This window comes from Periplaneta americana, chromosome 12, assembly GCF_040183065.1.
Source record: "Periplaneta americana isolate PAMFEO1 chromosome 12, P.americana_PAMFEO1_priV1, whole genome shotgun sequence".
NCBI lineage: Eukaryota > Metazoa > Arthropoda > Insecta > Blattodea > Blattidae > Periplaneta > Periplaneta americana.
The window spans coordinates 170,047,179-170,075,079 of NC_091128.1; the positions used below are offsets into that span (position 1 = coordinate 170,047,179).

General features: G+C 35.5%; 1 protein-coding gene and 1 non-coding gene across 2 annotated transcripts in view; both read left to right on the plus strand.

Moving 5' to 3' along the window:
- Positions 1-2,085: 2,085 nt before the first annotated feature.
- Positions 2,086-2,157, plus strand: TRNAD-GUC (transfer RNA aspartic acid (anticodon GUC)). Its single transcript has one exon. It is a non-coding gene; the product is annotated as a tRNA-Asp (tRNA).
- Positions 2,158-5,501: 3,344 nt separating this feature from the next.
- The window catches only part of LOC138711164 (endoplasmic reticulum transmembrane helix translocase), a 76,274-nt gene continuing 53,874 nt past the window's right edge, over positions 5,502-27,901 (plus strand). Inside the window, exons 1-6 of the mRNA XM_069842518.1 lie at positions 5,502-5,798; positions 16,275-16,364; positions 17,434-17,624; positions 18,967-19,195; positions 22,548-22,701; positions 25,253-25,405. Coding sequence (XP_069698619.1) covers positions 5,538-5,798; positions 16,275-16,364; positions 17,434-17,624; positions 18,967-19,195; positions 22,548-22,701; positions 25,253-25,405 — 1,078 coding nt within the window. The 5' untranslated portion in view covers positions 5,502-5,537. The remainder of the gene's footprint in view (positions 5,799-16,274; positions 16,365-17,433; positions 17,625-18,966; positions 19,196-22,547; positions 22,702-25,252; positions 25,406-27,901) is intronic.

Genomic DNA, 27,901 nt, shown 5'->3' on the forward strand with positions numbered 1-27,901 from the left:
AATAGTGAGTCTGGAAAATGAACCGAAATTGATATATTATAATTATCATAATGTAGTCAACTTTAATTTATTATTTTTTGTTTCTTAATAGAGCTTACCAGTGCTGTAGTTGGAAACAAATTTTAGGGGGTACTGTTGAAATCTTCTTGGTCAGACTAGACTCTGTATGGACTCTTTCTGCACTTCTTTTCCAAAATTACTTCTTCGTCATGCAGTCGCCTCTGCAGATCTCCTTCCAGATCGCAGCCACAATAAAATTGCATATAAGGCAAAAAAATAAACGCTGACACTGGTGGCCCAACACTTTCTAGGAACAAAAGCCTAGGAACTCTTTTACTGGAAGAGTATTCCTTTTTTAGTGCAGATATAGTTCATTACAGTACCTAATGCTCATTCACATTCTTTATTTGAAATTGGAATAGAATCTATAATATGTAACCGGACTCAAGATTCATCAAACGCACGAAAAGTGACAATATTTCCCTCCTCTAGCAAACTACTAGCATTACGCCTAAGAGAGTTTTAATATTAGCGAATCAGTGCAACAGAATTCTTGAGGCGCCACATCATAAAATTAGTGTTACGCGAAGGCATCTACGCAAGTTCTGAAATTAGCGAATCAGTGTAGCAGATTTCTTGAGGCGCCATGCCATAAAGTTAGTGTTAATTACTTACGTTAGAAATATCACGGTGTTATGTAAGCTTGAAATTAAAAAATCGCAACTACCTACTCCTGAAGTGCCAGAACATGGTTTTTAATAAAACAACGAATGGCCTAGCAAAGGATATGAGATGCCAGATGCTACTTTTGTGCTAAATATCAAAATCAAAATGTTTTTCAAATAGCTAACATCCTCCATTTCAAAGTAGGCTATATTAAAGACTATATTATATTAAGCATAATTAATATATTTTCGAGTCTATATTTTTTTCGGTACGGTAACAGCGAGTATTTATTTTAGACGGTACGGCATACCGGCCCAACTACAGCACTGGTGCTTACTTACAGAAGTATAAAATATGCGTCATCTCGTTGGATATTTTTTTACATACGTGCAAATGTTACATTTTACTAAGATTTTATGGATGATTTCTTAATTTAAGAAAAATTGTTAGTGTCGTTATTACGAATAGAACATATTATATTACAGACCATCAAAAAGGCTGACGAAAGGAGACTCACAACAGTCGAAATGTGATTTATGAGAAGAACTGCTTGTTTACTCCCTCCTTGACTATAAAAAGAATGAGGACAGTCTTAAAGAAGTAAAATTAGATTCAATTACCCAGTACAGAGAACAATACGGACTGAACTGGAAAAAACATGTTGCCAGGATGCCCTCCAATCGCTTGCCAAAACTGATCTTACTCCAAGAGGCCGAAAAAACTTGGAAGACCGAAAAAGCGCTGGACATAGACCATAACAGACCCCTAGGTCTAATACGTGAAATACGGTAGTTATGATGATGATTATATTATTATTATTATTATTATTATTATTATTATTATTATTATTATTATAAAATATGGAACATCTTGAAAATCGAACTAAACGCATCTATTTTAACCAAAAATATTGCACCACATCCTAATTTACCACATTAAGTTTTGTGACAATCGAAAACAAATTATTATTATTATTATTATTATTATTATTATTATTATTATTACTACTACTACAACTGCCGTACTATTACCAGTAGTTTTTGCTTTGGTCCTTCCATCCTACAGATCACGACTGGAAATGACTGACTGGCTTCCAGGGTAAAATCTAATAAATTCTATAAAATAATCGTAGACTTCCGTGTTATTAGGATCGTACATCACATTCGCCGAGATATATAACTACGACGTCTTTGGATCCAACCAATCATGTCAATGCTCGACTCTGGATTTCAGGGAGAAAGTGGATTTCCGAACATAACCTAATTCATGCAAATTCTCTCAAATCTGAATCTCTTATAACTCATAAAAAATGTTGACGCGTTCTTATGCATAAGCAAATAACATATTTAAAGAGTAAATGGTCTTACATAACATATTTATTTAAATAAATAGTTAGAATATAAGCAAAACGAAACGTGGTCCTCGGTAGTATAGTGGTCAGTATCCCCGCCTGTCACGCGGGAGACCGGGGTTCGATTCCCCGCCGGGGAGAACTTTTTATTTCATTCCACGATAATGTACATATTGCGATTTCCTTTGTAATTTGATCATCATATTCAGAGGAACTGCGAAGATCCATTTATATTGTATTTTCTGTAATAAAATTACCACTGCAATTTGCCAAGTCTGAAGTCTATGTTGCAACCACCCAGTTTTAATTTGGAGAAACCCAAAATTGAACACTTTGCTACACTGCCGAATGAGAGAGTTCGGAATGTCTGAAAATACCGAACTGCTGTATTTGCAAATGTCTTTATTGTGAAATGAACATTTCACTTCAGCAATTTAAAATTTTGACATTTCCTTTCATTGCTACATTGTTAACTTCATAAAAAATTCTATTCTGGATAGTATAATGGGGGCCACTGCGAAGACAGACCTTAACCTGTACCCTTTCCCTGAAGGGGGAATAATAATAATAATAATAATAATAATAATAATAATAATAATAATAATAATAATAACAACAACATAGATGGGAGGATAATATTAAAATGGATTTGAGGGAAGTGGGATATGATGGTAAAGACTGGATTAATCTTGCTCAGGATAGGGACCAATGGCAGGCTTATGTGAGGACGGCAATGAACTTTCGGGTTCCTTAAAAGCCATTTGTAAGTAAGTAAGCAAGTAGTAATAATAATAATTGTACAAATGAACTTAATTATCTGAATTTTAGAATATTAACAAGTACTCTACAAATCATTTACATTGTTCCACATAGCCAGTTCTGATAATAAGTTGAAAATAAAATTTCAAGTTGGAAGAAACTGATAAATCAGACTGAGCATGCAAATGCATATCTATAGCATTATAACAATTAATACCTATGTAATTTAGCACATATTTGGTCACATACATTCTATATGTATGTATGCGTGTGCTTTCTCTTGTACAGAGGAGAAACCCGAAGGCTGCTTGCACTGCAGCCTGTGGCTTATTGTGCTTACCACTCCTATTCTGTGAATGACTGGGTGGCCAAACGGCCATGCTCTTGTACAAGTACAGCACGCCACACCATAACTTAGCCTGGGTATTGTATGGATGATGATGATGATGATGATGATGATGATGATGATGATGATGATGACATGTGAATTAATGATGGCGAAATGAGTCTGAGGTCCAACGCCGAAAGTTACCCAGCATTTCTATATGATTTATTTAGTTTTTGTTTTAAAATATTTTGTAATATATTCATTCTAAAATAAAACATTTTAAACACCCTCATTATCTCCTACCTTAGTTGCCTCATCAGCGGTACCTTAATGGTGTCACCTATGAGATTCAAATCTGTCTCAGACAGTTGGCTAAACAACAACTTTAGCAGCATTCTTGGATAACGAGACAAGTATGAAATATGCTATATCATCTGAACCAATATTAAACACGTGCTTTCAGTTACAGTTTATGAAGGAACTAAGCAATAGATAGGCCTAGTATGCTGTAAATTTAGTACTTTTTTTTTTAATTCAGTTCCCGATATTTTTAATAAAAAAATAATTTCACTATGGTGTTGAGATGGTATCGTACCATTATAATTTAGAATTACAATTTCTGCATTAATTGACAAATTGAAACGTTAGTTCGATCCTCTTCCTCTTCACTATTTTGTCAATTCTATTATTTAATTTATTGTTAACCAAAATCAGTTTCGGACACCTATGGTATGTCAGTTTAAGGCATGTTATGTAACAACTCTCTTTCTCAGTGTATAAATTTACGATGGCATGAAGTCACTGAAAATGTGGTCTTACATATTGTTAAAAAGATTAAAAGACCCAATAGTACCCTATATATATATATATTTATGGTTTGAGTATATTTACTTCAAACATCACTTTCAATTAAGTTTTAATTACCGGTACTATAATATTGTTAGAAAATGAACAATTCTTATACATTACTTAAATATGTAATCTTATCATACATGTTTTCCACTTATTACGTGCATTAATACATATTTAAAGTGTGGAGTTTTTCATCAGATATTTAAATTAGCAAAACTGTCCTTGTTTATAAGGAAGATAGTAGCGATTGTGTTGGAAATTACAGGCTAGTAGTATTTTATCTTTTTTTTATGTTATTCCCCTACACTTCAGAGAATACTTTCACCATATTAAACTTATTAGTATTTCACAATTTGGTCTCTGTTCAGGAAAAAATCGGTGGTGTTCGGGTAAAGAGAGTTTAAGAAATTTTTTGTTCAAATGGAATTTTGCTCCCCAGGGGAATACACAGGTTAAATGCTACAAGTGAATGTGACAAAAAAAAAATCATTTGATGTGTTTTATTTTTGTAGAAAATTATTTGCAATAAATGTCCGATGTTTAATTTTAATTTCACTCATAACAAATTTATTTTCTCCCTTTACCCAAACACCATCGAATTATTCTGGACGTAATTGTTGATCTCTTCAGGACTAGGGTATGTATATGACTTTTGAGAATATATATATATATATATATATATATATATTTTTTTTTAACTGATGACAGGTACTTAACTTAGTCATTCTCTCATATGAAGACAGTTATGTAGATCAATTTACCAACAGAGTTATTCCCAGAGTGTGCCATAGGAGTCTGGTCGATAACTGAGATGAGATGAGATGATTATGAAGATTTGTTGGGATGCCACAGGGGAACTGGATTACCTGGACCATGGGCTTGCCCAGCACAAGTTATCGGGATCGAACCCGGGTCCACAGGATTATAAGTCCAGTCCTCTAGCCACTAGACACCATGACGGCTACTTTTGAGAATATAAATTTTCCCGTTCCTGTATCATACCTCTGAAGTGATCAGAGATCATACTCAATAATAAAATTTAAGTAGTAAGGCACTTGATCCCATTCCATTTATTGTCAATGAAACTTGCATTCTATGGCATAAGGAAAAAGAATATCATTTTTTCATACATTTTGATTGGACGCAACCATATTGTTGAAATAAATGAGGGAAATAGTGCTGAAGCTACAATTAAATAATACCAGTATGAAGTTCTACAGGTTTCAATACTTGGCCCTCTTTGTTTCTTGTTATGACAAATGGACTTTCCATCTAAAGTGACAGCTAAAACTATAATGTATGCAGATTATCCAACTTTTGTTATTACATGTAGTACTCATAAAAATAATATTGATAATAATTATGTGCGCTTGATGAATATATTATACAGTACTATAAAAGAAAGAAATACTGAACAATTAAAGATTACTACTGAACATGGTTGGTAGATGGTGCGCAAGTTCGAAATCAGATGTCGCTTTCAAACGAATCAAGTGACCGTGCGAGATTATTTTAATTTCTTTGGTTGGTAAGCCCTATACATGTACCACCCGCCCCCCGCGCTGCCATGAGACTGTAAACATGGTGGGTGAAACGCGTATTGATGATTTAGTTCAATCTGTTAGTCTCCATATCCCTCGTCAGTTTCTGTTTCACGGATATATATTACCATTTCTTGTTCTCTATGGAGGCTGGTTGTACGGGTGGATTTTTGTTTATGGAATTGAAGATTATTATGAAGCAGGTCTCATCGGAGTGGCGGTGATTGGTCTTGTACAAATTCTGAGTTGTCTCTGCTGCCACTGGTCTGTACACGTACAATGTTTCTTAACATGCAAAAGTGTAAGTTGACATTTATTTTAGGAGATCGCATTTCACAGTCTAGTTAAGTTTGTAAGTCGATGTGTAATCATAACCTTTACTGTATGTTGTCTTGTAGTTGGCCATATTTCATGTATACATGATTTTGCGAACGTGGCAATGTATTAACCTATTTCACTTTTTTCATAGTGTCCTATAGAGCAGAAGAAACTTATCGTTTGTTATTTTAATTAAGTGTGTGAATTACAGTCTTGTATTCTGCAAAAACATGTTAAGATTATGAATAGACATTACCTGTTTAATGTCTTCTTGAACACCATCTGATATGAATTTTAAGGTTATGAGCAGAAGGATTCTTCATTTTATGGACATATTATATGGGTAGTAAGTTAAAAGACTGTGAACCATTTTTAAATATGTTTCATATCTTAACAGAGATGATAATAATAATTCACGAAATCACTGAAGCCATGTTATTCTTAAGCAGAAAATTGTAAATATGCAGGTATACAATATTAGTAATCCAGGAAAGTGCTTATTGTCTCCTTTTTTTATTAAGATTATCAATATATTTTCTGTTTACCCTATTGACCTTATACTTGTTTATCAGCTGAGTGACACGTATAACAGCATAAATGACAATATGGGAATTTCCCCATTCAGAATCAAGGCAAAAATTATTTTATAACATGTTTATCCTAATATATGTGAGGTTTTAGGCTTTCACAATGAATGTGTTAACGAAAGAGACTTTTGGATATTTCACCATGTCTTGGAACTTATATTTCAACGTTTCGGAACTAATTATATACAGGTTCCATCATGAGGACATATAAGCAAGACAGGTTGTCTTTGATGGACGCCTTATGTCTGGCTAGTCCAAACGACTGAGCGTTTACAAATTCAATTAAATTTGCTCTTATTGACATTTAATATTAGAAGAGTATGGATTTTAATTAAGTATGGTAGGTATCTACTGGTTTATCAAGAACGTGTGAACGACAAAATAATGTCAAGTTTAATTTTTTTGCGATTTTAATAAAACAAGCATTTTTATTTAATGGTACGTGAAGCTTTATGTACAGAATGATTCCCAAATCTAGGTTCCCATATTTCAAACAAAGTTTGTAGGGTGTAGGGGTATATATTAGGCTATATACAGTACCATTGCCCTGGATAATTCAGTTACAAATGTGCCATTCTTGCACACAACCATTCACGTTAACTAGGAAAGATTCTTTTCCTCCATTACCCTGTACCCCCACCTCCTCTCTACCTCCCTCCTTCTGGTCACGGTCATCGTCTCTCTTCTTCTGTTTCACGTTCTATCCTTAATTTCCCCATGTAGACCTACAATACATTTTGCCTATGAGTAATAGGTAGTAGTACTATTCCCCCCCCCCCCCCCCCCAGCAGATTTTAAGGTTGTAAAGGAGATCTGCGCAAGTTCTGTGACATGAATTGGTATTGTAGCCTATCTAAGCTTTCGAGTTTTTTTTTTTTTTTTTTTTTTTTGAACGAATTCAATATTAACCCAATTTTTATGCATTAAACTTCAAATAAAATGAACGCAATTCATCACGCGATTATCTGGCGAAAATTAAGATACTTTCTATTTACATAAATATCCGATCTTGCATATTTTTCACAGACTAAAGGATTTAAATATCGATATTGCAACACTGTAAATTCGCTAGAATCAATCTAGGTCCAACAGGAACCATATTATAAGTTAAACTGCTTGGATGAATGGTCATCGTTTTGGCTTATGGACAAAGAGGATGCGGGTTCGATTCCATGTGAAGTTAATTTTTATTCGTTTATTTTATTTTTTACAAATAAAGGAAATTACAGATATTTTAAATAATTTCATTAAAAAATTCTTGCAATAGCCTAATTTGTCTGGTTGTAGTTGAAACTCAATTTTAAGTTCGTGTATTCATAATCAGCTTTACGGAAATAACGTGATTTGTATCCAGCAAATCAATTGAGACATTATTATTATTATTATTATTATTATTATTATTATTATTATTATTATTATTATTATTATTATTTAAAAACTAAGAGAAATGTACAATTTGAGTTCGAAACGTTCTATAATTTTATGTAAATCGTAATCCATTACGTGAAAACTTTACAAAAAACAAAAAAGGAAAAGTCTTGCAATGTGACATCAAACAGCCAAATTATTTAAATGTCAACGTAACAGCATTGTAAATACACTCTGTTCAATAAGAGAGTGTAGACAAGCTGAGATGCTTGGCTGAGTGGTTATGATATTTGCTTAAAAACGAAGAGGACTCGGGTTCAGTTCCAGTTGAAATTCATTTTTTTTTTGTAAACAGACACGAATGAAATTACTCATCTTTTAAATAATTTTATTTAAAAATTATTGCAACAATTTTATTAAAACTCAATCTTCGTGTATGCCTATTCAACATAAGATTTTCTGAAATAAGATAAAATTTGTATTCAGCACATCAAATAATACTAAATATCATCATCATCATCATCATCATCATCATCATCATCATCATCATCATCATCATCATCATCATCACCACCACTACTATTATTATTAAAAACCGGTAATTTTAAAGATACGATGGAAAGGTATGATGTCATATCACTTAAATAATCCCCTCAACTAACCCACTAACCTTATCACATACGTTCATGGGTTAGATTGGTTAAATGAAGGGTAGCTAATTGTAAGTGAAATTAAGTCGAGGTATGTGACAAGGTTAGTGGGTTATCGAGGGAGTTATTTAAGTGATATGACATCATACCTTTCTATCGTATCTTTAAAATTATCTAAAAATCAATAGAAATTTAATACAATTTGAATTCATAATGTCCCCTAATTTTATGTAATATGTAAGCCATTACGTGAAAATAAAAACAATCTGAATTTAGAACAAAAAAATAGGCTATTCTTATGGACTATAACAAATGTGAAAAAAAGGCCTATAGACTATAAGAAATATTCACCCAAACATTGTTGCATTACGACATTCCTGGAAGCGGTAATAGTAGAAAGTAATATTTACAGTATTGCTGTGTTCTCTGTTTCAATTTACATTTCTGAGAAAAATATGCGGCATTTGAAATTTACGTAAACAGAAGAGTTTATTGATTTTCTCTGAAGAATCACATGCTGGAGCTTGTCCGCGAATTTTTTCCTCACCCTGCTATTACTAATTCTTCCGAATCGTCACTTACTTTGATCTGAAGCATTAAAAAATACTGAATGTCAGAAACAGGTCTCAAATTTACTTGTACTTAAGCACAGTCCTCCTACCCCTTCTTCAATATAATTCCTGTTCTTGGTGCTGCGGCACGTTCGAATTATAACAATGCTATCTTTATTATAGAGAGATCTACTGCCTAATACCAACCTTGTAATAAAATAAAGCTGACACAATATGAAATTTAACTTGTTGGGAAACATATTGAAAAAGTTGTTTTGTCAATTCTGCAGTGCAAATGTTAAATATTGTGCATTGTCGATTTTAAACTCATTTTAAGAGCGGTATTCACCCGCTCGTTAGTTTGAGATCCAATTTTATTGTGAAATGTTCCTTTAACGTTTTGTGCATTTGACAACATTCATATTTTAAATAGCCTATAAACTTCACATTATCGTTCTGGGTTCTTTGATATGTCTAAGCGACCGCAAAACTCAATTTCACAATTTTTTAGTAAAATGTCGTGTAGTGATTCTCGCGAGGTTAGCGAAAATTTCATATTGGCAAATGTTTCTTCTCAGCCGCAGCACGACAATGTTGTCACGAACGATTTTCTCGGAACTAGTTTCACATCCCCCTGTGAAAACTGGACTGATGATGATAATAATAATAATAATAATAATAATAATAATAATAATAATAATAATACACAAAATTTTAAATACCGTTAATGTAAATTGTAAACAATTTTAATAATATATTCTTTCTTTGTTGTGACTGAATTACAAATGGAGAGTTGAACAAAGCCAATGATTTGTATCTTTTAAAAAATTCATAACTGGCCAAGTTTTGAACCCGAGAACCTAAACTTAATGGTAGGCATGGTGACCAGTCGACCACCGAGGAAAAACGGCCTTTCTTATTAAAAATTTTAGCGTTAATTACTGCATGGTGTTAGCACATTACGAAACGACACGTGGTTACAACAAGGATGTGAGTGACATAATGCTGTTTATTCTGTCATAAACACTGCCTCTTACGTCACTTGAAAATACGGTAGTTGCGAAGGTAGGCTATAAATGGGAGATATGTACCTGACCCAGTTAATTAGAATTATGTTTTAAATATTTTGTTGTACCTTCTTGCCTGTCATTTAATTTTTGTCTCACCGAAGAGGAAGTTTTTGTTCGTGAAAGTAAAATAATTATCAGGAAGCTTCTAGACTGAATGTTTTCGATTCAAACTTAGCTGAAGACAATACATTTTTCAGATGACAGAAATTCCAACTTGGAGAATGAAAATGGTGTTCTATTTTGTTTTCTATACAGGAGGAAATTTCCCGCGGTTGAGTTTAAACGTTAGGGCGAACCTTGCCAATCAGTAACGAGGGGATAAGGGTGTGCTACTTATAGCTCGCGCAAGGAACAATTACCGAAAAGCAATGGTGGCATTGCTGTCTATTTTGACGTGTGTATGTAGGCACGTCGAGGGAGCGAGAGGTTCGGGCCGATGGAAGTACTGTCTCTTCCAAGAAGATGAACGAATGAGGACATCGCTGTGGAAATAAAGAACGTAGCAAGAGAAAAATTCGAAGCTAATTAAACGCGCAACATATGTTTACGAATGAAATAATAATACCGTGCGATACAAGACACGTATTCACATGCAATGGAACAAACTAAAGTCGTAATGTAACTATCACAACGCAAGACTGATTCTATCGATGTCATTTCTCTTCCGATTGTACTCTTGAATATCATTCAAGCTATCTCGTGACCTTTCCTGTCGCCGGCTCTTCCTTATCGCATTGTTTCATTCGCATTCCTTCCGTCGGTATTCCCTGCTTGCGAGACCTATACCACCACATATCTGTTTCAAAAAATGTTCCTACATCACGTTAATGTCTTTGTTATCCTCCCTCAGTCTAGATCTGCTTGTAACCTAGTAAGTTCAGTTTTTAAACACTTCATTTACAATTACTTTTCATTCAAAATTATGGATATTGTGATAGGTGTGTTAATGTTCATGTGCTTAGTAAATTACTTTCTATTTAATAGATGGTAGAGGACATTAGTCTACATACTCTGATATCAAGGAAGTTGTGGGTCGTGTTTATAGGCTAGGCCTATATATTTTCAGAGCGAATATGACAATGTAAGGAATGGAAGACAAATTTTCGTTGGTCTTGTTTTGGAGAGAATGCTTTAAGCGACGGGTCTGTCTAGCAAAATACGGAACACTGCAAATTAAAATTTCACGTTCTTTATTGCGGAAAATACCAAAAGCTGTTGGATTCCAATACAGCAGAAACGATGGCAGTAAGAAATATTTAATGGAACGTGACGACATTGTTGCCAGTCGCAACGAATTTTTAAGAACAATGTTAAAAATAAGGGAATTAGAAAATCTATAATACTTTAGATGGAAATGTTTTTAGTGTAGTTCTGTATTTTGCGTTCATATTATATTCGAAGTGGAGATGGTCAGATCGTTTTAAATTTCAGCGAGAAGTTTTCTTTTGTATACAGTAAATAGCAGAGTAAAACATGTGTCATTCTTGCATTCAGCGTATTTAATGGACGTAAATAGACATTTACTGCTGTTTCCCTACCCCTTTCTCTTCCTTCTCCCTTTGCCCTCTCTGAAATCGGACACATTCACGTATATCACAAGTTAGTTTAAGAAATACGCCGCATTTAACTTTGAGACTCAAACTTTGGCGTGAACTGTTGCAACACATCTCAATTCAAGCATTATACGATACCTCTGTTCCAACACAAACAGAACATTTATTTATTTCAATTTGGTTCTAGAAAACAATTCCAATTTCAATATTAGGTACAACTGTAAAATGTAGGATGAAAGAGTAATGGAACGGAGAAAAATTCTCTCCGGCGCCGGGATTTGAACCCGGGTTTTCAGCTCTACGTGCTGATGCTTTATCCACTAAGCCACACCGGATACAACCCCGACGTCGGACAGAATTGTCTCTGGTTGAGTTCCAACTCTTGGGTTCCCTCTAGTGGCCGCCCTCTGCACTATGTCATAGATGTCTATGAACATAGGACCGAAGTCCACACATGTGCTGAGGTGCACTCGTTATGTTATGAGTGACTAGTTGGCCGGGATCCGACGGAATAAGCGCCGTCTTAAATCACTTCGTGATTTACGCATATCATATATTATTTCAATGTACCGAAGTACATATGGTATTTCCATGCAGAGAATTTTTCTCCGTTCCATTACTCTTTCATCGTATGATGACGCAGAATATCTGCATGGAAATATCATATGTACTTCGGTACATTGAAATAATATATGTAAAATGTAGGCTATGTGTTTTCTTATCTTTAACGTATAACCCCTTATCACACACATATTTTATATAATATAAAAAAAACACACACACACAGGGTGTCCCATTTATCTTGTGCACCTATTATAACTTTTTTTTTGTTTGGATAGGTACTGGAATTTTTGTTTTTGAGAGTTATGTTAGAACGAGAGGCTAACATGAGTGTGGAGATTTGGTGCATGTAACTACATTATGGTACAAGATACACGTGACGTCATCAATTTTTCAAATAGCACTAGAAGAGAAGGCCTAATGGCCTTAACTACACCAGAATAAATAAATACATACTTTAATCATGTTACATTGATTACACACATTAAGACAAGTTCAAAAATGTATCACAATGTCACCTTCCCAATCAATAACAACAACAAAATGAAAAATGAATGCCATCAGAATGTGCCATTTGTTGCGATGCCCCATTCATCTTGTGCATTAACTTACACAAAACGAAAGACGACTGATGTCCGTACACGTCGTGTGTCGTGTGTTTGCTGTCTAACACGTAAACAAACCACAACTGTCGACGCCACAATTCACGTACAGTGGCCTGCACGTTCTCCGCACCTATCGCCACTCGACTTCTTCGTGTGAGGAACTGTAAAGGACAGTGTGTACCAGAACATTGTGACAACACCAGACGACATGCAGCAACGCATTCGACAGGCTTGTGTGTCCATTCAGCCAGCAACATGCCGGGCAGTCATACGGTCTTTCGGGGAACGCCTTCGAATGTGCATTAATGTGAATGGTCACCATTTGGAACATCTTCTGTGACTCTCAAAGCATAACTTTATCACATTGGAAGTACGTTTTTTGTTTCATTTTGTTGTTATTGATTAGGAAGGTGACATTGTGATACATTTTTGAACTAGTCTTAATGTGTGTAATCAATGTAACATGATTAAAGTATGTAGTGCTACTTCTTCTACTATCGCTAGATGGCAGCTTAGAGAGATTGATAAAAGTTGTTGCCTTCAAAGGCCGTAAGAGTGATCAATCTGTTATATGTGATCTGGGGTATAACTATGAATGCTACTTATTTCAACATCAATATTCATGTGAATTATATGAGCCTAGGTTATCAAATGTTTTTAGCATGTTTTATTTTATTGTTAATCACTTTTGTAAACCAAATATTTTGACGTGCACAAATATTTAGATATTGTATAGTTCATTGCGTGATGATGCCAATAAGGCACAAACGTTCGCAAATGAAATTTATAATAAAAACCAAATTATTATATGTTGTAATATTTGTTTTTTATCAGTTAGATAAGTCATTAGACGTAAATACATAAATAAATTAATTGAATTATTACCTTACACTTATCGAAACACTACCACTACAATGAATTATAAGATAATTCCAAAACTGTCCAACACATGTTGACCTGCACTTGCAAAATACGATATGGCTTCTTATGGGAGAAAAGCAAAGCTACGGTTCTGTCATTCTAAGTTCGTGACGTAATAGCAAACCTTTTGCGTTTATGACAGTTGAAAGACTAATATCGTAAATATTACTGTTAACAGAATACGTATTGTTCAGCTACGAACCCCAAATGTGTCTTCTTGTGTCTGTAGTATTTCTCTGCTCTTGTCATCTTCGTGTCATGAATTTCGCCCGAGGGTGCGCCGATCTCATACAGGAAATGAAACTCAATCAGGCCATCAGAATTCCGTAAAGGTTTTAGTTGACCATATCTGAAAATATTGAAAATCAAGTAATCAATGCAAGGCAGTTTAATAACATTTTATGTCCATGATTACCCAACAATATATTAACACGTTGCGTCCGGAAGACTTATGCCACTACTACATGCAAATTTATAGCTTTTAACCAAGAGTTCGTATACCTGCATAATCGGGTAAAGTCGTATTGGGTTCGTTACCCGAGCAGTTTAACGCGCACAAGAAATGTCTGGCCAACATATCGTGCCTGAAGTCGCAGCTTCGCGTCCAGGCTACTGCAATCAATTGAGCCTGTGGTAAAGGATGGGGACAGCCCATGTAAAGCAATCGGCGTAATGATATGCATGAAAGGTGACGGGGTTTTAGTTAACTGCAGTTGAAATAAAACCCCTTTCCTCCTTTTAAGAAAAAAAACATTAGGTTTACAATATTTAAAAAATATAAAATTATTTTAAATTATTTAAATTAAGTCTAATGTTAATTAAAATTAAAAAAAAATATGAACGTAGTTGATAAAAACACAATTTTGCTTTTAATAATGAGGTGGTCGTGCCAGAGAATCAGTCCAATTCCGAAGCTTATTGTGTGGTTTCGTAACAAGCTGTTTTTTTACGGTGATGGATTGTTAGCCCTTCTCCCAACCCCCAAGCTGGAGGACCACCCCTTATCGGCTGTCCAAGACTGTTTATTCAATATATTTGCAGCTACCCTCCATATCTAGAGGCCATATACTCTATCCGCAAAACAGTTATATTATTGGTTGTTCTGTATGGCTGTGAAACTTGGACTCTCACTTTGAGAGAGGAACAAAGATTAAGGGTGTTTGAGAATAAGGTTCTCAAGACAATATTTGTGGCTAAGAGGAATGAAGTTACAGGAGAATGGAGAAAATTGCACAACGCAGAACTGCACGCGTTGTAATCTTCACCTGACATAATTAGGAACGTTAAATCCAGACGTTTGAGATGGACAGGGCATGTAGCACGTATGGGCGAATCCAGAAATGCATATAGAGTGTAGTTGGGAGGCCGGAGGGAAAAAGACATTTGGGGAGGCCGAGACGTAGATGGGAGGATAATATTAAAATGGATTTGAGGGAGGTTGGGTGTGATGTAGAGACTGGATTAATCTTGCTCAGGATAGGGGCCGATAGCGGGCTTATGTGAGGGTGGCAATGAACCTCCGGGTTTCTTAAAAGCCGTAAGTAAGTATAATGAGGTTGTACATGTAAAACTGCCGGATGCAAAGTGTTAACCTAGTTTCTATGTCAAATACCTCGCGATCTTGTAAGAGTCTTCAGAACCTTCGTATCATTCTTTTCGTGTATGCGTGCGTGCCTTTCATTTACAACCGATGTAGTCAAGCAATGAAGTGAGTTGCAGAACCTTTGTACGTGCAGTTACAAATAAACACTATTGGTGAACCTAAGAATTACGTCATGACTCCACTACCACTACATGAACACTACTACAGTCAGATTACAAGTTGTTTATAAACAAGCTCTTATTTATAAGCGTCTGTTTGTAAACTTGGGGAGGACTATTTGTAGAAAATGAGCTCTAACACGGAAATAAATCGTTTTCGGACCCATGTTTATGTAATATATTTTCATCCTCTACACGTGAGAAATATTTCCCTAAAGTTTTGATATCTCTTTTTGTTACATCTTGTATATAAAAATGACATTTCCTCCATTTCTACTGTGGAGTAACGGTCAGCGCGTCTGGCTGCGAAACCAGGTGGCCCGGGTTCGAATCCCGGTTGGGACAAGTTACCTGGTTGAGGTTTTTTCCGGGGTTTTCCCTCAACCCAATACGAGCAAATGCTGGGTAACTTTCGGTGCTGGACCCCGGACTCATTTCACCGGCATTATCACCTTCATCTCATTCAGATGCTAAATAACCTGAGATGTTGATACAGCGTCGTAAAACAACCTAATAAAAAATCCATTTCTACTAAAATGAGATTTGGATAGGAGAGTTAAAAGATGTGCGGCTGTAGAGAAAGAAGACATGTTGGTGCAGGAATATTAGAGTGTGAGAAGACTAATGGCTTCGTTGTCAAACGTCTAGGGCCTAGGCATTGGACAGACTCACTCTCTCCCTCTCTCTCCCTCCCCCTCTTTCTATCCCTCCCCTTCAACCTCTTCCCCCTCTCTTCAAGGATGAGATGTCAATGATGGTACAAGTGACCAGAATCTTATATAGACTTAATTTTAAGCTGATATATATTTAAGTATGTTTATTTTTTTTCTAGGCAAAAGATCCTATGAAAGCAAAAGTTGCGAAAGTTGTACCAACTGCAAATAATGGATCATCAGAATTGGTCTCTGTTCATCACTACCAGGTGAGTATCATTCATTACTTATTTTTGTATGTGTGTGTTACGAGGGAGCGAGCATTTTTTATAATACCACTTGGTAAATTTTATTTTGTGTAACAATCTTAGATGTTGGCCATCACGATTAATACACATTAATGATTTTTATAACAGTGCGAAATTTTTTTTTGTTTGTTTTTGTACTGTGTTTTAAATGCAGGAATATCCAGTGTCCTTGAACTACAGGGTGATTCAGTAAAAGTATGCACACATTATACAGGAAATAGGGTATGCTGTACTGAACATTTTGAGATAGGGAACTTGCGGCATACAAGATTCTGTTGCACCCTTCCAAATATTCCTGGTGTGTTTTTTAAACACATCACAGGTTGCTATAATGCTAGCAACTAATTTCATGTCCTTGAATAATTTCCTAACTACTACTGGGTGTTCATTTCAAAGTGTGTCATGACGATACTGTTGATGAGTCAGCGATTTTAAGCGGGTTTCAGCTTTTATGTCAGAGAAGTTGCCTATTATTCAAGGCGTTCAATCTGAACTTGAGAACGTGTACAGTATAACTTGAACGTCGTAGCAACAGATGGCAGGCTGTACGGTCTGTGTACTACCATAACCTCTTTCGAACTGTGTTTTTCGCGGGCAAGTCGTACGCAGGGTATTTGCTATCATCGGTTGCGTACGGCAACATTCCACAACACAAATCAAATGCTCCGTGTCCATGTTGACCGTCGAAGTTAATGTCAACAAATACGTAAGTAATCGTCTTAACCCTCTCCACATATCCCGACAGCAAGAAAAAAACTCACCTCAGTACGTGTTTCCAAACAGTTCACATTCCTGCCACTACCGGCGTTACCATGCGTATCGGTACGCACTCTTCAAAATGAATGCCGCACTTGCCAGGCAACTTCTCTGGAACTTAGGTAATACGCCTGTGCGGGAGTGTAGGAAGATTGAATTCTCTAGGCTCATCAGCTAGCCACATGACGGCATACGGCGAGCCATGACACACTTTGAACTGAACACACAGTAGAAGTGCAGAATAATCATGAAGTATTTAAATGTACATTTCTAGGATGATGGAAACCAGGGTGTGAACATCTGGTTCATCTTCCAGAAGACAAAGTATGTCTGGGATGAAAACAAGAAACAGTTTTGTGGTCTGCAGTTCCCTGTGGACCTTCCTTTTGGAGAGTACATGGAGTGGAAAGGTTATCAGGAGGATCATGAGGTTACAAATGCGGACATCAAATATGGCAGAAACCAGTATGTACCACTTTGTCAGCGTATTTTTAATATAAAGTGTAAAGAAAGAAACATGGCACCACAAACAGCAAGTTTCGTTTAGGAGAGCGACATGTTGATTTTTAATATCGTGAATTAAATTAAATTATGTTTGACGTATATATTATTTTAATGTACCGAAGTACATATGATATTTCCATGCAGATATTCTGCGTCATCATACGATGAAAGAGTAATGGAACGGAGAAAAATTCTCTCCGGCGCCGGGATTTGAACCCGGGTTTTCAGCTCTACGTGCTGATGCTTTATCCACTAAACCACACCGGATACAACTCCGATGCCGGTTAGAATCGTCTCATATCGAGTGCACCTCAGCACATGTGCGGACTTCGGTCCTGCGTTCATAGACATCTATGACGTAGTGCAGAGGGCGGCCACTAGAGGGAACCCAAGAGTTGGAGCTTAATCTGAGACGATTCTAACCGGCGTCGGAGTTGTATCCGGTGTGGCTTAGTGGATAAAGCATCAGCACGTAGAGCTGAAAACCCGGGTTCAAATCCCGGCGCCAGAGAGAATTTTTCTCCGTTCCATTACTCTTTCATCGTATGTTTTGACGTGCTCTGATTGAATGATTTTTATCTGATATTCGTTATTTAAATTTTAGTGTATCTTGCTTCTAAAGGAGTTTATTACCATGACCTTCTGTTTTTAAACTTTTTTAACCTGAATCTCATGTCTTTTATCCTCCAAAAGGTGTTTATTTTGCTAGTAAAATGTATACTGCTCTCTCTTCTCACAGCATTGTACAGTTTCCGAATTGTAGGAATTTCTCGTTTAACTTCATAATATCGAAGAAATTTGCGGCACACTACACACTAATCAAACCGTCCAAATCCTTTTTCTTAGTCATGAGTCTTTACGATCACATCTGTTGCCCAAATTTATTTCAATCTTTTTAATTTACTGTCTACATTCGTATTCTCCAAATATGCCATTATGCATTCTGTGTACATAATTTTGCAGTCTATTATTATTTTCGACCTCTTATGTTTTAGTTCTCCATACTAATGTATTCAGATTTTATTCATTAGTTAATTTATAAACCTCAAACACTGCTTTTTGTCGTTGATCTTCTGAGCTAGGGTTAACAATTATTTATTTAATAATTATACGTACACAGGGCTTTAAAAATGTATGTTGGCTCACCAGTCAGCATTGTGAAACTATAGAAGCGCAATTAAAACATCAGAATTTTTTTTCACTCATCACAGACGAGCAGACGAGTGCTTTTTTTTCAAGCCCTGAATATGTGATATAATAATGTTCGTTTGTGATTGACACTGAAACTTGTGGACTGTTTCAGACTCGACATGGTTGTGCCAGAGTTCATGGAGCTGTTCAAAGAGCGAGCCACAGCTCCTTTCTTTGTGTTCCAAGTGTTGTGTGTGGCCCTGTGGTGCCTGGACAAGTACTGGTACTACTCCCTCTTCACTCTGGTCATGCTCATTCTGTTCGAATGCACGCTGGTACAGCAGCAGCTACGCAACATGGCAGAGATTCGAAAGATGGGTAACAAACCGTACATGATTCAGGTAAGCACAAATGATCTCTTTGCTAGTATAAATATCATACAAATGTATGCACTTGTATGTATTGTGATTCCTCTTAATATGTTATTGTTATAGGAACTTCTACTTTTGTAGACACTAACAGCTCTGATGTACGTGTGTGTGTGTGTGTGTGTGTGTGTGTGTGTGTATCTAATGCTCTGGATTTAACAATGAAGTCATCATCCTTCTTGCTTCCCAATATTTTGATGGAAGGTCCACAAATGTCCTAAGAGTTTCACAATTAGCCAGGTGCTCCATCTCCATGTCCCCTTCTCTGGTGCACAGTAAGCATTTAGGTGAATTCAGTACTCCAATACGATGGAGGTGTTTACTGAGGCAATCATGACCAGTAATCAATCTAAACATGGCCACGGCAGATTTTCGAGGTAGATCAGGAATTAGTTTTGGATCTTTCAATAATTCTTTCCATTTTGAATTTTGATGTTTTGCCTGTTCGCTGTAACTTATTCTTTTTATGACTCGCTTTATTGATTCATATGGGAACTTGAAATTTGTTTTTAAGTTGATTTTAGTTCCTTTCTTTGCTAACATATCTGCTTTCTCGTTACCGTTCAGTCCACAGTGGGCCGGGATCCATTGGAAGACCACTTTTTTATTTAGCATTTGAATTTATTTTACCATGCAATGAATTTCTTTTACTTTTTCCATTTTAGGGGATGTAGTTGAGCTGATGGACTGGATTGCAGCTTTGGAGTCAGACAGGATGACTATGTTTTTGCACTGGTTTAGCCAAACAAATACATTTTGAAGTGATGTATAAATGGCTTCAACTTCGCCATCAAAATTTGTTGTGTACTTGCCAACATTTTTATAAAGAGAAAAGTATTGACAAGTAGCTCCTGCTCCAGCTCCTTCATTTTGATCCATGGGAGATCCATCAGTGTAAATGTACAACCAGTCCTTTTGTGGATATTTTCTATTAATTGTTTGTAGGGCAATGGCTTTTGCTATTTCTGGATTTATATCTTTTTTGTTGAAGAGTTCATCAAGATCAAGGCAGCAATCTACTTTGAAGTTATTAAGTGGATTATATCGAGACATCAAGTTTTCCTTTTCACTTTGTATTTCTAGAATTTGCTTAAGCTTTTCTACCTCTTGTATGTATCCATTTTGGGTCCTCAGTGTAAATTTAGAATCTTTGTATCTACTCCATTTATCGCAATTTGGAAGCCTTCTTAATTTTTCACAGGTTAAAAGGGCTTGTGTTTCAAGGTCTGTTACAACTGGTTTATTAGATGTGATTATTTGCGTGGCTTCAATTGGAGTAGTTTTGATTGCACCAGTGATGAGACGTAAAGCTTGATTTTGAGTGCGTTCTAATATCTGTTTATTTGTGGTTGATGAGGTTATTAGTGCTCCACCACAGTACGTTAAGATAGGCTTTATGTATGTGTTGTAGGTTGTGTTGAGTGTACTCCTTGAGCTACCCCATTTCGTCCCTGCCAGTCTTTTTAGTAATTTAAAACGATTTGTTGCCTTTGTGCTGATCTGTTCAATGTGATTTCTCCATGTGAGCTTATTGTCGAAATGTATACCCAGGTATTTTGCATTTTCAGTTCTTTGTAACTTATCATCTCTATAGTTTAGATTTATTTTCACTGGTTTCTTTCTTAATGAGAAGAGTTGAAAATTTGTTTTTTCTGTGTTCACTGACATCATATTATTTGAACACCAGATGTACGTATGTATAGCATAACGTCATGAATTTAATGTAGCAACTCATGTTGAAACAAAATCAAATTTCAGTAAAACTTAAAAACATTATCGAATTGGAGAATAATAATTTCAGGAATAAGGCAGGATTGTAGCTTTTCATCTCTGTTCATCATTTTTATGAATCACATTATAAAAAAAAATTCAGGAAGCAAGACATGGTTATATACCAATATCTACTGACAATCTAGTTCTGCTTGCTACATCGGAAGATAATTTGTTGTTGTTGTTTTCTAATGCCAGGCGTTTGACAGTAAAGTCATTTGACCTCTTGCACTCCAATATTTTTCAAAGATATTGTCATGGTCAGTCACTGAAGCACAGATTTTGAGGTGTTCCGAATCCATTTATTGGTTTGAATTGCACAATGGGCAGTTAGGGGACTGATATATTCCAATTCTATGCAGGTGTTTGGCCAAACAGTCATGGCCTGTTGCCAATCTGAATACTTCCAATAATTATTCAATCCTAGATTTAAAAAGGCATATGACTCGGTTAGGAGAGAAGTTTTATATAATATTCTTATTGAATTTGGTATTTCCAAGAAACTAGTTCGATTAATTGAAATGTGTTGTAGTGAAACACACAGCACAGTTCGTATAGACTAGTTTCTATCTGATGTTTTTCCAATTTACTGCAGGCTAAAGCAAGGAGATGCACTGTCATCTTTACTTATTAACATTGCTCTAGAATATGCCATTAGGAAAGTCCAGGATAACAGAGAGGGTTTGGAATTGAATGCATTACATCAGCTATTTGTTTATGCGGATGATGCGAATATGTTAGGAGAAAATCCACAAACGATTAGGGAGAACACGGGAATTTTACTTGAAATAAGTAAAGAGTTAGCTTTGTTGTTGTTGTTTTCTAATGAGGGAAGGTAATTTACAGTGTTCGATATGCAGCTTAATTATAGGAATTTCTTCTGAAAAAAACTGAGATAATGGCCATTCATGGCAAAGAATCAGTTGACTTCTACTAAATTTACTGCATGAAAAAAATACCTTTGTTTATGAATATAAATTTTTATCCAGATCTGTCATTTATTCTCAGCAAGTTACTCTGGTAATGTCTGGGGAGACCTCTGATGGAGAAGAGTGGGAACATAATCTCACTGGTCCAGTAATATCCATATACAGAGTGTCCAGCTTAAATGTGGAACATTTCATTATTTTATTACTTGAAAAGTATTGTTGATATTTACATTGGGTTTGCTTCTACGGGTAGGGTAACTCAAAATCTTTTTTACATACCTAATACACCTCGATATGCGCACCATTAGTGGCATGGCAGACGTCCAATTTGTATTCCACCAATTAGTTATGATCATTTATGAAATAAGACTAATTTTTAGGAATGTGATGGAAATGAGAAAGAAAATGAAAATGGCACAATAGACACACATGAGATATTTTCTATATCAGGTTCTCTTTTACAGAATTGACTTCTTGTTTAAGTTTACAGTCCACTGCTGTGCGTGGAAACCTATGCTCACTTTCTTTCTCACACAGCTCTCCTCTTGTGTTCTACAGATACTATTATTTGTATCAGTGCACAACCGAAATTTCTGCTATAGCACGTGTCTTTGCAATGTTTCCAGGTTTACAGGAATAGACGATGGCGTCCAGTATTCACAGACCAGCTAGTTCCAGGGGACATAGTTTCCATCGCCCGATCACAGCATGATAACTTTGTGCCTTGTGACCTTCTCCTGTTACGTGGGCCATGTATAGTTGACGAGAGCATGTTGACAGGTAGAGTTATATAAGAATACTTTTATATCGTGCAATTTCACTTTATGAAATTTGTTCAAACATTATCCTACTATACCAACTTTTAGAGGGAAAAAAAATTTCATATTTCTATGACGAAACACAGAAACCCACGAATATATACGAGGTGCATTTGAAAAGTTTGTAGCCTGACATATAGGTGGTATTGAAAACGTGTCAGCAGTGCCACCATTGTTAGCACTGCCATTTTATATTAATTAAGCACGAAAAATCATAATTTCGTGTCGACTGCATATTGTGTAATTTAACCTTCAAATTTATACAGATGGATCTCTAAATCCTAATAATGGGACACCAGGAGCAGGGTATTATATTCCAAAATATCAAGAAAGTTATTTCATACCATGTTCATCCTCCTCCAGTCTTGACACTGAATTACTAGCTATTGATGCTGCTCTTCAGTGTGTTACTCAAATTCTGAAAAATCTATTTGCATACTTACCGACTCCAAGGGGGCTATATTTAATATAATTAAATATATACCAAACCTATATGCACATAGAATTATTCCAATTCAGAAACAACTAAGTAAACTAAAAGAACTCCAAAAGGAAATAACATTTCAATGGATACCTAGTCATTGTGGTATACCTGGAAACGAGAAAGTCGATAATATTGCAAAACAGGCAACATATTTGCAACCAAGACCTCTTCAAGTGATATCTCTTTCCATTGCTTTTGCTTCAGTGAAGTCTCATTTTACAAACCTATGGATCAACAATTGGCTCTCTTCTGACAAAGGAAAAATTTTACAGTCTGTACAAAAGAAACCAAATGACCTGGAAATGTACAAAAACTTGCCCAAGAAGTTCAAACATTTTTAACAAGAGCCAGAACAGGTCACATTGTCACTCAATTGTACCTACACCGATTTCACATTTCTGATAATCCTACTTGTCTGTGGTGTAATAATCATGATGAAGATCTGGAACACATTCTTCTATACTGTCCATCCATAAACCACAAAAGAAGTAAATTAAAATCATCAGTACCAGTTGCAGAAGACACAGCCCTGCAGTATATATTGACTACACCCCAACTCTGGCTACTAGCAACAGGCACCTATAATGAACACTGATCAAAATACTCCTCATTTCTCGTGGAAAACAACACCTGAATAGACTACAGTGGACTATAGTGGACTTTATGTTGTCAGCAAACAACTGGATACATGAAGTAGATTGAAGATTGAACTTTTAAATTGGTGCTCCAAACAGAAAAATATCGAGCTTTATGCTGTCTAAATATTTAGTAAAAAAAGGAATAAGTTCAACAGAAATTAAAGCAGACATGGATGCTACATGGGAGAATCTGCTCCAGCAATTTCGACCGTGAAAAAATGGGCGGAACTATTTAAACCTGGGTGAGAGAGAGTGGAAGACAACCCCTGCAATGGACGTCCAGTAACAGCAACAATAGTGAAGAAATCATAGAAAAAATGCAAGATATGGTGTTGACTGACAGTCGACTGAAAGTGCGGGAAATTAGTGAGGTTATGCGTATCTCAGCTGAACAGGTGCACCATATCTTATTTAATGTCTTGGACATGTATAAGGTCTCCTCAGTGGGTTCCCACTTTGTTAACACAGAATAAAAGCATGTCCGATGTCAAATTTCGAGGGATTGTCTGGTCAATTCGAGAAAAATACACCCGATTTTTTTTAGACAGTTTGTGACTATGAATGAAAACTGGATCCACTACTACATACCAGAAACAAAATAGCAATAGAAACAATGGAAGCACAATAATTCTTCGCCTTCAAAGAAAGCAAAAACTGTTCAATCGATGGGGAAAGTCATGGTATCAGTGTTCTGGGATTCTAAGGGGATAATCATGATTGGGTATCTAGCAAAGGGGAGAACAATAACTGGAGAATATTATTCAAATCTCGTGCAGCAACTAAAAGAGAAAATTCGCGAGAAGAGACTGAGTAGGGCCAAGAAGAAAGTGTTGTTTCATCACAACAATGCAGCTGCTCACACGTCAGCAATCATGGTAGCTAAACTACACGAACTACAGTTCGAATTGTTACCGCACCCTCCCTACTCGCCAGATCTCGCACCCTCTGACATCTTTCTTTTTCCAAAGCTCAAACCTCACTTGGCTGGGAAGAAATTTTCGTCAAAAGAAGAGGTTATCGCAGCAGCAGAAGGCTTTTTTGCAGACCCCAAGGAATCTCGTATGTACAGTAGATACAAGGAAGGTATAGCAGCATTGCAGCACTGGTGGACCAAGTGCGTGAATCTCAAGGGGGATTATATTGAGAAATAAAGATTGTTCCAGAATAATCCTAGTTTAATTTCTATATCAGGCTATGAACTTTTCAAACAACCTTCATGTGCTGTAGAATTCTGCACTCCACTACTTCATAAAATATGTTAGCTTGTTCGATATGTTACAAGGATTTTGGAAAATAAATTGTTCTTTCTGTTGCCCTTTTGTAAAAACTACTAACAACAAAATTAAGAGACATTTCTGAAAAGCTAATTTTTTTAACGTCTTTTCTTTCAGGGGAATCAGTACCACAAATGAAAGAACCCATTGAAAACCTTGAGCCAAGTAGACTCCTTGACCTAGAAGCTGATGGAAAGTTACATATTCTTTTTGGAGGCACCAAAGTTGTTCAGCACACCCCACCTAGCAAAACATCTGCTGGATTGAGAGGTATCCGTCATTGCTTTTAACAACAGTCTTAAAGTTTGCTTGAAATATATATCTGATCTCCAAGTTGAACCACTTGGAAACCTCATTCTTTGAATATTGCACTCTGTACTGCTACAACTTCATTTAAACTGCATTCGTAGGTTTTCAGTAATTAATTTTATGAAAATTCCAATGGAACTAGGACTAAAGTTACTGTATTTACACGAATACTCCACACTATCGAATAATCTGTGCATCCTAATTTTAGGAGGGAAAATTTAAAAAGTGTTAGAGACAAAGTGGTACCAATCTTATTTCAAATAATCCACGCATCTCAGTTTTTCTTTGCTAAATTCGGGAAAAAATATGCGTGGAGTATTCTCGTATATATGATATTTTAAGAATTAATGAGCCAAGCAGATTATTTTGCCCTGTTGTAAAATAAAATTTGTTCCACCTGAGATTCAAGAGCCCCCATAACAAATTGAAAACTTACTTATCAGGGTACATCCGTTATCAACACACTTTTTATATAATATAATATGATATATGATATGATATATGATATATGATATGATATGATATGATATGATATGATATGATATGATATGATATGATATGATATATGATATGATATGATTTATTTGAAGGGTTCAGAACCATAGTGGGCCAAGCGCCATTTACTGAATACGTAGAAAACAAGGGTTAAAATTAAGTTATTACCATAATTCAGTGGAAACCTATAACAAGTAAAATAAAATATACACATTAAATGTAAATGATGTCAATGTTCATTAAACTATGGTTGCATGTAATAAAAATTAAGAAACATGTTAAAGGAATTGTCATTACAGCAAATGAGTGCTCTCTGGACCAAAATGATTCCATTTTAATTATTTAAATATAATTTAAATTAAGTAACATATTAAACGATTTATCGTTCTATCAAACACGAATGTTCCCTGGATCAAATGTCCTATTTTAATTATGTAATTACTTTATATTTATTTCTAACGGGTGCAGCGGAGCACACGGGTACGGCTAGTTAAATATATGACGAGTGAACTTCCAAACTGCACTTTGTCCAAAAAAAATCGCTTCAATATAAGTGTTTATGTAAGCCTCTTTGCTAATCGCGGGTACTTGACTTTTCGTCATTCGTCCCTATAAAGACAGTTGTGTAGACCGACAGAGTCATTGCCTAGGGTGTGCCCTAGGAGGTTGGTCTACGCTACACCCACAGTAAGATGAGATAATGATGGAAATTTGTTGGGATGCCACAGAGGAACCGGAGCTCCTGGAGAAAACCACTGTGTTATAGATCACGGGCTTGACCTACACAAGTTATAAATCGGGTACACCAGGGATCGAACCCAGTCCACAGGATTGTAAGTCCAGCACTCTAGCACTAGACCATCTTGGCGGCTATAAGTCTTCATATTATACATATGCTTTTTCACTTCAAAATAATTTCCGGTTATATACGTAGATATTAAATTGGTTTGGACATGTGTTCATTTTCCATATAACATGATAATGTATACAAAACTGCATTTTGAAAGTCCACTCCTCAATTGTTTTTTAATTCATAATTTATAGGAATTCACTTACATAGACTACTTTCCTCCATACTTCACTGCTGTGATACTTTCAGAAGTCAGCCTTTTTTTTTTTTTCAGATAATTTGTAATCTGAAACAAAAGATAATGTTAAATTTATTTATTTATTTATTTAAATTCAAATATACAGAATAAAGAAATATAATTACAAAACAAACAAAGAGAAATACAAATAAAATAATACAAGCAATATAAAAAGAAGATACAGTAGTATTAACAAAATTTGAGACCGAATGAGCAGCGCTCGTGCTCGGTCGCAGTTCAGATATAATATTAAAATAAAAAAAAAATAATAATATAATAATAATAATAATAATAATAATAATGATTTATTTTAGCTGGCAGAGTTAAGGCCATAAGGCCTTCTCTTCCACACAACCAGCAAAAGTGTATATACATATGCATGAACTTACATATAAATAAATAAGTAAAATAAAATAGGAACTAAACTATAATTACAGCGGCAATGGAATTATATAATATAATATTAACACTAGAGAAGAATAATATCGCACGTGAAAAGTAGGACTAATATATATTTCAAAATTATAGAATACAAATATAATATAGGTTGATGAATTCATACACATAGGCTATAAATTTATTTAATCAAATTGAAGATATTAACACGTTTCTAATTTTCTTGTTATATGTTAGTGGGTTACATGTTAGAAGTTCTGGGTGTAATTTAGTTAAAGCATTGTACAACCGAGGGCCAAAATTTATGCTATGCTTTAGACCAGCAGATGTGAGACATTTAGGTTCTACTAATGTTGAATTTATATTTCGTCTTGTGTCATAATTGTGTGTCTGTAATACAAACTTATTACGATTTTTATGATAAAAGTTTAACAGCGTACACTTATAAATTTGTTCAATATTAAATACATTAAATTCA